Genomic DNA, 14025 nt, shown 5'->3' with positions numbered 1-14025 from the left:
AAAACAATTACAAATAGTCACCAAGAAAACAAAAAACATGTAAGCTTAAAAACAAATAAACCGCAACACCATATAACTGGCAAAAGGACCTCTTTAAAATTAAATCAAATATCAATAGCGTAATTTGCTCATAACCAAATTTGAGGGGGGTTAAGTGACATCTTTATAAAAGCGCCGGGTTAATGTTTTAACAAAATTAAAAATATATATTATAAATAGTATTATCTCCAACGTGGAAGGGGAAGGCGAAAAGTGAAAACAAAGAAAATAAGAAAAAAAGGGGTTTTATGGGTCTTGGCTTCTTGTAATTCCGACATAGTTTTTCCTTCCGAACCTTAAAATTTTCAAATATTTTTGGATATTTGAATTCAACCGCCAACGTATATCAACGCAAAAGAAAATAGAGAGTAAGTTTTCCCCAACTGAAGGCTTAAATTGCAGAAGAAAAGGTGAGATTCTTGGCCCCAAGTACCTTAAAGTGTTTGGTTCTTCAAGTGATTCATGTTTTCTTTTATTTAATGGGTGTTTTATCTTTGTTTTCTTGTTTTGGGTAAATGGGGTTTTGTTGGTTTATCCAAGATTGTGTCTTTCACTTCTTGAATCTTGATTCTTGATCCTTTGACAGATTTTGAGTTCGTTTTTCCCTTTTTCTTTTGGTAATTGTCTTTTTGATTCTTGGGTTGTATGCTGGTTTATCAATGTAGTTATTCTTTTGATAATTTGTTCAGCGTTTGAATTAGATTGGTTTATTTCTTTTATTTTCTCTTATAAATCTTGGTTGTGGGTGGATTCTAGGGTTTGGTTTTGTTTTCTCTCATTGTTGGGTTTTTGAGAAGAGATTTAACATTGGAGTGATGCATTATAGTTTTGTGTTTTTTGAAGATTACTTGTATCTTAGTTAACTTCTCTTTATGGAAGGCTAGCACTGAAAGAATCTGGATAAATTTGGGAGTGTATTGCAATTTCTATTTTTTTAAATCAACTTTCTTGTTTTGAGGTGTTGTAGATCAATGACAAGTATGACTATATGACACATTAAGACATTGGTGCTTTATGCCCAAGTCAGGGCTCTTGAATTTGTTTTGTGATGGATTTCATTGTGCAGTTTGCAGCTGAAGTGGATGATGTTCTTTAATCTTTTCTAACTGGGCCGTGCTTATTGCGATTTTTGTAGGCTGATCAGTTCCCTGCTTGCAGTAGCGTTGTGCCAAAATATACAACTTAGCCGATCCTTTTCTCATTGTTCTAAGAGTATCAAGTTTCAACTGACTAAAGGAATAGCTCACCTGAATCAGTTTTTAAGGAAAGATGAAACGCCGTCGTGGAAGCAAAAAAGGTAAATCAAAGAAGCTTCGGACAACAGGTACAAGTGAGGGAGCATCTAATAATGGTAGCATGAATTCAGAAACTAGTTCTGGTACGGAAGACATTGACAATGAGGGAGTTAACTCTGGGGTTGAGGCTGAGACACCATCCTCTACCGGAACTGCTCAACCGGAAAAACCTGTGATTGTTTATTCTGGTGTGCCAAGGGACAAACCTCCAGGTTTAGCAGTTTATGGACGTATGAAAGTAAAACTCAAAACAAAAAAAACATTAGACACTCAGCTCAATTCTTCAGAAGTAGCTACTCATAGTGATACTGATAAAAGTAGCCAGCAAGCTGGTCCAGAAAAACAGGTTGTCTCTAATGAGAAAATGGAAGACAGTGCAAACTCATTGCCTGAGGCTAATGTAACTACCCCAGGAAATGTGCTAAAAAAACCTGGAGGCATAAAGATCAAGTCTTCAAAGGGCTTCTCTTCAAGCATGAGCCCTTGTAGTAATGTTGAAATGGTGAAGGAAGAGAAGACAAAAAAACAAGAGCCTGAGTTACTTCACCATGATTTGAGATTAAACAAGCAAGAATTAGACACTGGTTTGGAGGTAAGCACGGCAAATAACCTATTTGTCCTGGCATTTTTCACAAGATGTACATTTAAACATATTCCATATGCCATGTGTGGTTTGGTTATAGCTGTTGCCTGTTAGTTGGCAGGGAGGTTAAAGCTGAGCGGAAGTATAGTAGGAAGTTACCTCTCCATACTAACTATTTTAGCCCCTCCAAGATTGGGCGAATATGAGAATTTATGTACCTTTTACTTCCCTTTCACCCTTGCCTTCACTTAGAGATAGTAAATACTGAATACATCAATGAACTTCTCTTTTTCCCCCCCTCCCCAACTCCCATCTTTTTCGTGGACCAAACACAGTTTAAACATAGGTTACCATGCTAAGGGGGTTCATAATCTTAAAAGACATCTCAACATTATCGCTTTTATACTAATTTATTTTAATTTCTTGTTAATTAGGTTATAAGAAAAATTATGAAAATGGATGCTGCAGAGCCCTTCAATACTCCAGTCGATCCTATTGCTCTTGGAATTCCTGTAAGTAAATAATTTTTTTTCTTATATTTCTTTTATTCCATAATATGTAATGTCATCTAGAGTTGGCTTTGGAGGTTCAAATTCAACAATTAAGAATCCCATGTCCATGTGGGAGGGTTTTGTTAAAGTAATAGAGAATCTTTGAAAATTTATTTGATTGAATAATACTATTGTAAATAGTTTTCATGTAGACTGAAAAAGTCCTCCGTATTTTTTGCCCGCTTGCCCTAAGATGAAGGGGAAGAAAGGGTGACTGGGTGGACAGTTGACCGGAAGATAACTTCGAGGTCAACATCACTCCAACTTCCATTGAAACAAGTTGCTTGTGGCATTACTAAAGTTCAAAATATTACACCTCTAGTCCAATATCAGGAAACTGGTTTTACCTAGTAATACGAAGAAAACCCCTCTGAAGTGAATATTGATGCACAGAAATATGTAGAGATTGTAGTCTTGGTCTTCCGAATATTGTCACAAGATCTATTGGATGCTTTACCTTGTCCCTTTTCTCCTTCATCTAGTACATTAATAATTCTTATTCAACTGGTGTGGGGAGCAGGATTATTTTGATGTCATAAATACACCTATGGATTTTGGGACAATATGCAGTAATCTGGAAAGTGGTGTCAAATACATGAATTCCGAGGACGTTTATAAGGATGTGCAGTATATATGGGACAACTGCTACAAGTATAATAATAAAGGTGATTATGTTATGGAGCTCATGAAGCGGGTGAAAAAGAACTTCGCAAAGTACTGGACAGCAGCTGGCTTATACAGTGATCATCTGCAAAGTAAATCTCTCTTGTACCTTAATATATTTTCATATCAGTATCACTCTGCTGAATTTGCTTATATGTTTTTCTTCCTTTTCTGCAAGTCTAGCAATTAGACTTTGTTCATCAATGTTGCATATTAACAGATGTACCTTGCTTCAGTCTTAAAACAGTTAATCAGCATTTAATTCATGTCTTCTTACCTTGTTAGGTGCCGAAAGCAGTCAAATTAAGGAAACTACACCTTCAAGTCATGGAAAGGAACCTACAAAAAGTGGTTCTTTAACTCACAAACACAACAAAAGGCTTCAAGGGTATGTTGATCTGTGTTCTGTTTATGTACTTTCCTCATTGGTCATCACTTATTTGCGGGGTCTAGATATGGTTTTATGATATAAATGTGGAAAAATTGAACACTTATTATCAGATAAGAAAAAATAGTTCACAATGTTTCTTTAACCAGAAAAAGAACAGGAGAGGGTTACCCTAGTGGTAAAGACACCTGCACCTCCACCTCGAACCATAAGGTTGGTGTTCTAGCCACCAACAGAGCTAAGTGGGAAGGACCACTGCCAGGCTCCTAGACAGGGAGCTTGAGAAGTGGAGTTTACCATATCAGCTAAGAAAGTTTCTTATACAACCAGAATTTTTTTTTATAGAGATGAAAATCTTTATATGTTTAATTCTGCATTTTTATTGATAAGTGTTGGAGATGGAAGATGATAAATCACTGATTTATATCTTTCTTCTAAAACAGAAAATGGACATTAATACTCCTGTTCAAACTAGATATGTTAATTGCTATATTGTGAAGTCTCAGGAGATGTCCGCCTTTATGAAGAAACTATGTGCCACAACTACTCTTATTCTGCTGCATTTTACCATCCCTCCCAAATGGTATTCCTCTGATAATTGGCTGAATCTTTTTCCTTCCCATAGTTTTAGGCGGATCTTACATATCCAAAGGAAGTACTTTCTTTTATTGAATTTTTTTTCTAGTTTTTTTTGGATGGTACACATCTTTTCCTTCTGTTGGGAAAATGCATTCTTGCTGCTGACACAATTAGTAAGCCATTCAGTGGTGGAGAGTCGATACTTATGGAATTGACTAGGTGAGTGGGGGAACGTTTTCCATAGAAGGACGAAGTCAAGGATGAGGTGAGCTGGCTAAGGGAGTTAAATGGCTGGTTATGGGTGAAAGAGAAAGGGTTATCGGGGAAGGGTGATGCTCCATTGGCCGGACAGGACTTGGTGAACTAGATGCAGAGCATGAGATATCTTGAAGGAGGTTCACATAAGAAGGTCACTCTTCAGAGAGAAGCACTGAAGGGAGGTCACTGCTAGGGCATATGGGATGGGAGAGAACCAGATAATAGTATGAAAAATAAGAGTGGACTTAGCTTAATATCTGTAGTTAGCCTAACTTCAATATCCCGATGGACTCTTTAACCAAGGTTGAGATTCTCTTTTACATAACTTAGGAGAGTTTGGAGTATTTAATTTTAGAACTAAATAAAGGATCTGAAAATTCTAAAAGCAAACAAAGAAAGTGAGTTTTATTTCATAAAAGTTGGAAAATGCTGATAATATATTTGCCCGATAATTTTTCAATGCCAAACAAAACTAATACTGGCAGACTTGCCATTTTTTTTGTTGGCCTGGTAAAAATTACAATTAAGAGATATACATATTTGGTAATCTAAATGTTGTAGAATCTTATTTAGTGGTTTTTGACTCATAAGGTCACCAATTAGGAACTGTATCACACTTCTCTGTTTTAAAAAGTATTAAAACCTACTCCCAGACTTTTCCATATGTTCCGGAATGTGCTATAAACTGGTGAAACTAGAAAAATACAAAGGGGGTACTCTGGTACCGATTTACTGTTAATACTCACTCGAAGTGTAAATTTTTTCCTTGATTTTATTGGACTTTGTTCAGGCTCAAGAAGCACAAAGAAGGATGCCTTTGTGCTATATGTGTGATGATACGGCGCAGGCAGGAGCGGGAGGAGACCACTCGGTCCTTAGATGACCAAGGTGAGGCCAGTGATGATTATCCAGATGGCATGAAGCCCGAGGTACTTAAAGCCTTTTTTACCCCTGTTTTTATATATTTCTCTGTTTAAATGTTTGGAAATACTTTTTAGTTGAGGATTTAGATTAGGGAGTCGATTAGAATCTGTAAATACAGAAGAGAACCTATTGTGGTTCAAATTGTAATATACACATTTTAGAACAGGATGTAAGAATACATAATTACAGACAGAATCTTCTAAATGGATCCTAAATGATCTTATCTGATCCTAGACTATGCATAATAATTACAAAACTGTTAACACTCCATTCATGTTTGGACGTACATATTGTATACTCTTTGCTTGTTACAATTGTATTGGATACAGGAATTTAGAAGTACTTTGTAATATCTACTCCCTCCATTACAAATATTTAGAAGTTTAAAGTAAAATTGTTATTGAATATAAAAATGTGTCATTCTTTTCGGGATTGACTATAAAGGAAAAGAGTGCCACATAAAATTGGACAGAGGGAGTAATAACCAGTCAGTTGAAATTGATGAAGCTCGTCGAATACATCTTAATTCAGTCTTTTGCCTAACAGTGTCTTTGCGTGCTTTGCTTTTTCCCATTAAATACGGGATTTGACGCCTTATGTAGTGCAACTTCTCTCAAATTAGTGATCAGTTCCTCTTTTCCTTTAAATTTTAATTGTTGAAGAAACTGCTTCAACCATATTAGCTCACAAGTAGCTGAGTAAATGGCTCGAGATGCTGCATCTGTACCTGATGTGCTCAACTGCTCATCACATTTACTTTTTGCTTTTCTAAGATATAAGATCTCTTGGATTGAAGATACAATATCCGCTAGCTTAACCCATAAGTTAGAAGGGGAACCTGCACAATCTGCATCAGAATTCCCACCAATATGTGAATTCCCCTGTCCTCATATAACAAACCTTGCTTGGAGAGCCCTTGATATTCCTTAGGAATGAGGTTAGTGCATTTTAATCACTCTCACAAGGACCTTAAAGGAACTGAGTAACCACTCATCAAATTAGATGTTGAGTCGTGTAATTCTGAGATTATAATAAAGCTTGCCAACAAGTCTCTTAAGCTGGTTATGTGTCTTTCCAAGTCTCTTTCCAGCAATTAACATTAGTATATCAATAGGTTTGTGCTTCTTTGTGGAATGATTGCCTTCTGGATATCTTGTTGGTTAAGATTTGCTTTGATATACTCCCTCCATCCCATATCAGTTGATCATTATACTAAAAATAGTAGTCCCATGTTAGTTGTTCACCTTACTAAATCAAGAAAGCATTAATTAATTTTTTTTCTATATTACCCTTGAAATTAATTCTTTTTGAAAGTGATCACATTTATTTGTAAAATTCTCAAGGGTGAATTAGTAAAATTATCTTCTTACTTATGATTTCTTAAGCACCGCGCAAAATGAAAAGTGATCAACTAATATGGGACGGAGGGAGTACATAGGAATCTTGGATTAAAATTATCTTCTGTTTCCAATTTTTTTGTGACCATTCTGATAATGTTGATACAATTTCCTTTCTAACCGTTGTTTCTCCATTTTCTTTCTTAAAAGGAAACTTCACCTGTAGAAAGTCGAGAGTACACCTCATCAAATATGGAGAATTCACCAGAGACAGATGTTGACACCATTATGCAAGAAAAAGGAGCAGAGAGAAAGTTGAGTGAAAATCAGGACGCATTATGTGAGAAGCTAGGGGAAGGGATGAGGAGTGAAATGGGAATCCAAAGTAAAAGAACGGGGGTCACTTCTGAGCATTTGCAGTCAGGTTATACATCTTTAGATGAGCACAAAGCACATGATCAGAAGCAAAATGGGGAGCCAGGTGGAGATTTGCTGAATTACAGTCGAAAAGAAAATCTGCAGCATGGGGATGAAAATGCTGCAACTGGGCTACAGAGGCCAAAGGTAAGCAATTGAAAGCAAATACTCTCTGCGATAAGTATTGTTTATACCTTTGTTTCCAGTATGAAAAAGGCTTGTTCTAGTACTTGGTTCATCATATATCAGTTCATTCTTCAATACCTTATTATTTGCGAAATTGCATATTCCTACTTGAATGGCAACCACTAATTTACAGCTATGGAAACACACTGAAGAAAAACATATGCTAAAATTGAAAATTTGCATGAACGAATTCCTGGAGTAAAAGTCCATGTCAAGTGCATAATACTATCTGAGTTACCGCCACTTGAGCCAATCCAGTGAAAGATGAAATAATTTTTATTATTTTGTCCTTTGGAGAAAACTGAGCTGGAAATAATGTTTCTCGTCAGTCTTAAGAGGATCCCTGTTGGCTGATAACAATATTATACCAGGTTTTACAGTTAACAAATTCAGTATCTTTCAACTTCTATTGTGTTGTAACTCTGTTTTGGGTGATGAAATTTTGAGCAGGAATTGCAAGACAAGTACAAGAAGGCCAAGATGTGGGAGAACTTGCGTTATCTTGAAAATACAACAGTTATGGATTTATCTCAAGTCCTGTTTGCTGATAATCAAAGATCTGTCTGGAATGGACCACATTCACTGGTTAAGCGTGGGGGTTCCACCACCCGCAAGAGCTCCATTCATGCAGCTATTTCCATGCTGATGCAATAGGTTTTTTCTTGACTAATGAAGAACATGTGAATCCGAAGTTATTTTTTCGGTTGTGGAGGTGTATGGTAGGTTGAGTGTATAATGTATTTTGAGGGTAATAAACTCTCCCATTAGATTGTAAACACAAGAATCAGGACTAGATTGTCTGGCATTTACTATTCAAGAATAATGATACAACCCACTTTAGTTGAGCCTTTCTAACCTTAATGGCTTCTGCAATTATCTTTGTGTCAAGGAAACAAATTTGAAATTGCCAAGCCATTTGCAGAACCAAAGGTCATTGAAATAACAACTAATATAGCATAACATCGGAAGCAAAGTTAAAATTAACGGGAAATAAGTGGCATAAATGAAACCAGCATGTTGATTCCTGTACATACAAATTACATGAACTGTAACACTGGAAGTCGGTGCAGAACTACATCCTAGAGTACTGCCTTTGTTTTCTCTCCAAACCTACTAGAGCAAAATCATTTTTCTGGTAACAGGTATCTTGATTTGTTCGGGTATGGTGGGATCAACCTTCAAGCACATCTCATGTAGGGAGTTGAAATTTAATATCACAATATAATCATCAATTTTAAAATCCACAATACGTTTCAACTCCCGACATTAGATGTTCCTGAAGGTTGACCATAACATAACAAATCAAAATATCTAATTGATACCAACTACTTGCATCCACCTCATACAAACTTTGCTAGTTGTTAATAAGAAGCTGTTCAATTCGCTCGATCAAGAAATACGCTCAGAGAACATCAAACTAGTCTGCTAATAAATACTTCTTATTAGCTTTGATTAGTCTCGGGAGGCAAATCATATTTGACATGTCCAAGATAAAGACCACAAGCAGGAGCCATCGGAGGTGCTGCAGTAATGGATTTTGCTTCAAGGATGCGTTTTACTGAAATGATGCATCAAAGATGAATTAGTGGTCAGACTAAAAAACCACTATTATTTGCTGACATCAAACGTATAGCATAAGAACATACCATCTGGATCTGTCAGATCTCCAGCCCCAACAGACTTAAGGACTCCAACAAGCAGCCTAACCTGCATGAGACTTATTTTTAAGAGTTGACATGTGAAGCCTATTTGTATAAAGATTGACAAATCTGATAAGATAATCAGTTAAAAAAGAGAGACAAATTTGATGACATATTATTCCCATGTCTCAAGTCTTTCTGTAATTGTATCAAGATTAGTCTCCATCAACTCCACTTCTATTGTTTAAATTCAGAACCAAACATATACCTGCTCAAAAACTCATAACAAACCTCAAAAAACAAAAACAGAAGTAAAAAATTTCTGAAACTCATCTCATGCAACACGATTAACTTGGCAAGGCGACCTATTGGTGTTATTATTCTGAAACATGTCAAAAATTTCAGAAATCTCGAATAAGAAAGAGTTTCAACTAAAAGAAAGACTAATTAATCTGATATTGAAAGTTCTCCTTTCCCACGTCCAATTTCCATACTCCGTTTATTATTCATTGGTATAGTTGTTGGATTTGGGGTATAATAAGACTAATAAGTGCTCTGATAAAGAACTTCTTTTCCCATGTCCAATCTTGACACACTATGTATTACTTATTCATTAGTATATTTATAGGTTGGGGTGGGGGAAGGGCAGGAATAAAAAAACAGTTAAAAGCAAAGACAATAACATTTGGAAGAAACAAAATACCTACCTGATGGTAAAGAAAAGATCGTGCCCTTGCGGTTACCACGAAGCAACGGTGTCTTCTTCTAAGGCCAAACTCTTGACAAGCATCACCGTTTGAACCTTCCAACTTTTCTTCATTGGTGTTCAAAGAGATCTGGGAGTGGTTGGTGTCTGAACCCAAGGATACAGTTGGATCCTCCATGACACAACTGCTCTTTAGTCTCTCTGAGATTGACGGAAAAAAAGGAGTTGAAACGACCTCAATAACATTAAGTTCATCCAGAGTTCTGATGGGTGAGTTGGCCTGTTAATGTTTGAAGTGTTAAGAGCCAAACCTTAAATGTTAAGTTCATCCAATTTTCTATATAGGAAAATAGCAAGAGGGAAAATGAAGAAGAGTAATGAGAAGTAGTAAAATCTCAACCAACTGCAATAAAGAGTCGTGAAGTTGCTTCCTTTAACCTAGAGCATAAGTGAAAATTTCCTACATATCCAATAAAACTATACCACATCCTCATCTTAATCTATGTCAGCACATGGTTTTCACGCAATAGTAATCAATAGTTCAACAAGCTAGCTTTCCAGTATACCTCCTCTACTCCAAATTCTTTTGAGAATAAAAAAAATAAAAAGGTGGAGAAGAAGAGGCATACTGGCAAGCTAGCTTGTTGATTATTCATTACTCCAATTGCATTGTAAAAAACGCTAAGTTTTTTTTTTTTGGATAACCTAGAAATCCCTGAGGGAAAAAGTCAAGATTTACGGTGAACAGATTGAAAAGTAGAGAAGAAATGTAGGGTATCAGTTAGAGAATTTGTTTTTGGGAAAATCATAATTAGATTTTAAAAAAACACTATTGTGTGTCCAAGGATAGAAAAGCTGACCTGACAAGCAGCTGCTCTGAAAGAACTGAAGTCATGACGTCCAATAAGAATGTTACATGCTTTCTGGAAAATACACAAACAATATCGTTATATGGGATAATAATACTAAGCTTAAAAAATATATGTGCAGCTAGTCAACCTGAATGGCAAGAAGATCCAGATTCTCAGGCACATGCCAAGCCCGGTCCCTCTCAAAGCTAGATACTGACTCCGGTCCAGATAACAATCGGTAGAAGTACCTACAAAGAAGATTCCCAATAACCAGCACTCAGTCATTGATCTCATAAGCATGTGTCACACGGAAAGACGGGAAACCTAAATTTAGCATATACTAGTTCATATGTGAATTAAATATAGAGTGTGTCAACACCTTATCCAAATAAACAGTTGCTTTAAATATAACCACTGTTATCCTGTTAAACATCGACTCTCAGAATGGATTAGAGAACAATCAGGAGCAGTGAATACACGTAAATAACACCATCCTAGCCGGACATAAGACTATTCCATGCAGCTAACCTTTCCCATAGACATTGAAAAATTCAATTTTGAGAGACGGCATGTTACTTGGATCACATATACATGTACAGATTCAGTATTATTCTACATGATCAAGAAGATATTGATGCCTACGTGCGTTCTTGAGCTTTATATCTGGCATGAAAATCGGCTGGAACAAACCGAACGTCAATAACCATTATATCACCCTCGTTCTTCTGCAATCAAACAATAATGAACAAAAATGGTCAGTACCTCCAGATAGAAAATTAAATATCAGCTTGATTAGCATTATGTCATTTTGCCTCAATTTCATTCTTAATGTAATTTAACAAACTTAAATACCAGCGTGAAATTTCATTCTTAATGTATTAACTAACTGAAAATACCAGCTTGATTGGTATTGGGTTTTGTTGCAGGAAACATGAGGGGAATATGAGAGATGACAGGTTTACTTTTGTTAAAGAATCAATGATTACTTCTAGAGTTCTAGTTGTTTGGTACCACTGTTATCCTCTTAAACTGTCAACAGTTACACCTGTGCATTTTAATGATGTTATCCTTAGAAAATTATCAAAATGATGAGATTACTAGAAAACTCTAAATTCTCTGCAAGACTCATTCTAAGGAAATAGCGGAACTTAAAGATTGGAACTTTGATGAGGCTCCGTATGCACATAAAAAGAAGAAAAGATTTCAAATAAAAAGAAACAGAAAGATACTTCCTTAGCAAATATCATGGGTAGATGGAAGATCAGCAAAGTTCAGAATCAAGACTTTGGAGGGTTGTACAAAATTAAATATCAGGAATCAGAACTTGTTAGACAACTAAACCTGTAAAAAGTGGTTCACTGCTCTTTTTACCACCAGAGGTTCATGAGGAGGTAACTGCACGAGAAAAATACAAGTGATAAGGACTTAGCAAAGTAACATAATAGGTTAAGAGGTAGAAACAACTTTAAAAGACAATTATTTAGTATTGGAAGAAGCAGGCATGAATGGAATGGAAAAATTATAGAGGATTCACATACTGAAAATTATAGACAATTGCAAGGAAAGGATGAAAATTGGTTACTCAATCATGAGTATAGAATATAATGAGAAGGAAATAATTCAACCTAACAGAAGCAGGATGATAACAAATTTCTCTGCATTACTCAAAAGATTGAAAGTGCTTGTGCAGATATTGTGAAACTTCCATTACAGACAGAAAAGTACCACATCACCAAGTTTCCTTTTGCTTATCCTTTCAACATCTACATGGCAAACATTTGATAAAGCATGTACTCCAGCATCCTAAGATAAACCAAAGTGAGCTGTAAGTGTGTTAATATTGAACATTTTAGTAACTTCTAAAGAGCTAGAAAGAAGACACAGATAACCAGCTTTCGCAGGATATAGACCCACAAAAAGGGAAAGAAAACAACTAGTAGAAACATGTTCTTTGAAAGTGACAGTCATTTTCCATTTTGAAGTCACGCATTCCCACAGTGCATAATCCCTGAGGGTTAGGGTCAGTGTCACTGTTTGAAACTTGATGGATAACTCGCCCGCCCCTCTACCCCCTACTCGATGCATTATACCAATTGGAGCAAAGATGATTTCTACCTCATTTATAGCAGACTAGCAGTAACCACATCCTTTTTTGTGTACTTACAAAATTCATCTTTTAGACAAACAACAACATACCCAATGTAATCCCACAAGTGGGGTTTGGGTGTTTACCCTTCTTTTCCAAAATTCATGACCTGCTACAGTGTAACTAGTCCTCAAATAGCAAAAAGTAAATGGTACATAATGTTGTTAGAAATATAGAGGAAGTCTTAAAATCATATTGATACTTCCATATTGAGTAGATTCTTTTTCTTTTTCTTAGTATTATTTCTTCTTTTTCTATTTTGATAAGGACTTCCATATTAAGTACATTTAAACTCATTAAATGTTGAATTTGAAGATAAATCATAAATAAATCTGAGCTCAAGAGAATTCACATATCTTATCTGAAGCTAGACATGAAACAGGTTAAACAAATACATTTACTCGTCTTTAGGCATAGCTCATTACAGCTGAAAAGAAACACTTACAGTTCGACTCGAGCAAAATACTGATACTGGCTGTCCAATAAACTTCTGGAAGGCTTCCTGCAAAACAAAAAAAAAAAGAGGAGGAAAATGTAATTAGTCATTGCCATTTTTTACACCAAACACTGAACTAAGTACCTTTGTGTAGCAGGTAGATGATCAATCAACAGATAAGAAAACCTTTTTCTCAAGTGATCCAACAACCAAAAGTATCACTCATTGACGACATATAAATGATAAATTTACCTGAAGAACACCGACTACAGTTCTGCAATTAGGTTGTTGCTGTGCACCGGCGAAGCGAGTTCCTATGTACTCAATTGCTATCAGGTACCGCTGTAGCCGAGGATTAGGATTCATTGTTCTAGTTACTGACTCTTTCTGCTCTTCTCCTTCAACAACGTCGTTGCCGGCGTCGTCGTTTACCTTGGGGAATTTCGACGGCCGTTGGGGAGATTCCGGCCGTTGATCGAGCGAGTGCTTATTAGTCTCCGAGATCAACGGCTGTGATTGATCGTTTGACATTGCAGAATGCAGAGTTTTGGAGCTGTGTAGTTCTGAACGTTAGAAATGCAATGAGTGTTTAAGGGAATTTTGGTGGGAGCCCGAAACACACATGGATCCGCCCCGACTTCTTTTTTTTTTTTAAATAAAATAAAATCTTGTCTATTAAAAAAGATTTAAATATTTTGAGGGAAAAAATTAAATTAATAAATCAACTTTTACGAAGTTTGTTTGAAAAATTATGTCTAAAATTAGAGTGGACGGTTATTATGTAGTTGTGTGTTGTGGTGTGCACCTGGTTCGATTCAATTTTTATGCATTATCGATTTTTAAATACGTTAAACCAATAACCAAATCAATAAGATATGTTGCATTTCTTCTTCTTTTATCATATTAATATAGGGTAAATAGTATTTACTCTTTTAGGTTGTTATCCTTATTTTCAATTTATTTTTTTTAGTTATGTTGGCTTTATCATTTTATTGTTGTAACGATTCATTTCTTATCAACATACTT

The 14025-nt window shown here is 35.9% G+C and overlaps 2 protein-coding genes across 3 annotated transcripts; one reads left to right on the top strand and one right to left on the bottom strand.

Moving 5' to 3' along the window:
- Nucleotides 1-241: 241 nt before the first annotated feature.
- On the top strand, nucleotides 242-8065 carry LOC125814947 (uncharacterized). Of its 2 annotated transcripts, none has more exons than XM_049494371.1 (8): nucleotides 242-449; nucleotides 1175-1926; nucleotides 2352-2429; nucleotides 2989-3223; nucleotides 3417-3519; nucleotides 5147-5285; nucleotides 6828-7181; nucleotides 7671-8065. In XM_049494371.1, exons 2-8 carry the CDS (start codon nucleotides 1309-1311, stop codon nucleotides 7872-7874), a joined length of 1731 nt encoding a protein of 576 aa, XP_049350328.1. In that variant the 5' UTR covers nucleotides 242-449; nucleotides 1175-1308; the 3' UTR covers nucleotides 7875-8065. The 2 variants fall into 2 exon arrangements, with proteins under 2 accessions (XP_049350328.1, XP_049350330.1); XM_049494373.1 differs by lacking the exon at nucleotides 242-449 and adding an exon at nucleotides 614-632.
- A 152-nt stretch (nucleotides 8066-8217) lies between these two features.
- LOC125816233 (uncharacterized) lies at nucleotides 8218-13590 on the bottom strand. Its single transcript, XM_049495810.1, has 10 exons — nucleotides 13252-13590; nucleotides 13009-13065; nucleotides 12143-12220; nucleotides 11759-11812; nucleotides 11060-11142; nucleotides 10566-10665; nucleotides 10427-10489; nucleotides 9568-9846; nucleotides 8867-8927; nucleotides 8218-8778 (listed from the first exon to the last, which is right to left on the bottom strand). The coding sequence occupies exons 1-10, from the start codon at nucleotides 13528-13530 to the stop codon at nucleotides 8663-8665; spliced, it is 1170 nt and encodes a 389-aa protein (XP_049351767.1). The 5' UTR covers nucleotides 13531-13590; the 3' UTR covers nucleotides 8218-8662.
- Nucleotides 13591-14025: the final 435 nt, after the last annotated feature.

The sequence above is a fragment of the Solanum verrucosum genome, unplaced genomic scaffold (genome assembly GCF_900185275.1).
Source record: "Solanum verrucosum unplaced genomic scaffold, falcon-dt-bn FXZP01000261.1, whole genome shotgun sequence".
NCBI classification, from domain to species: Eukaryota; Viridiplantae; Streptophyta; class Magnoliopsida; order Solanales; family Solanaceae; genus Solanum; species Solanum verrucosum.
This window is presented reverse-complemented; position numbering and strand designations above follow the sequence as displayed.

Coding starts and splice junctions, on each gene's coding strand:
- LOC125814947 (XM_049494371.1), top strand. CDS start 1,309: ATGAAACGCCGTCGTGGAAGCAAAAAAGGTAAATCAAAGAAGCTTCGG. Junction 2,430..2,988: donor CTATTGCTCTTGGAATTCCT/GTAAGTAAATAA, acceptor TGTGGGGAGCAG/GATTATTTTGATGTCATAAA. Junction 7,182..7,670: donor CTGGGCTACAGAGGCCAAAG/GTAAGCAATTGA, acceptor AATTTTGAGCAG/GAATTGCAAGACAAGTACAA.
- LOC125816233 (XM_049495810.1), bottom strand. CDS start 13,530: ATGTCAAACGATCAATCACAGCCGTTGATCTCGGAGACTAATAAGCAC. Junction 10,490..10,565: donor TGGATCTTCTTGCCATTCAG/GTTGACTAGCTG, acceptor TGTATTTTCCAG/AAAGCATGTAACATTCTTAT. Junction 8,928..9,567: donor GATCTTTTCTTTACCATCAG/GTAGGTATTTTG, acceptor AGTCTCATGCAG/GTTAGGCTGCTTGTTGGAGT.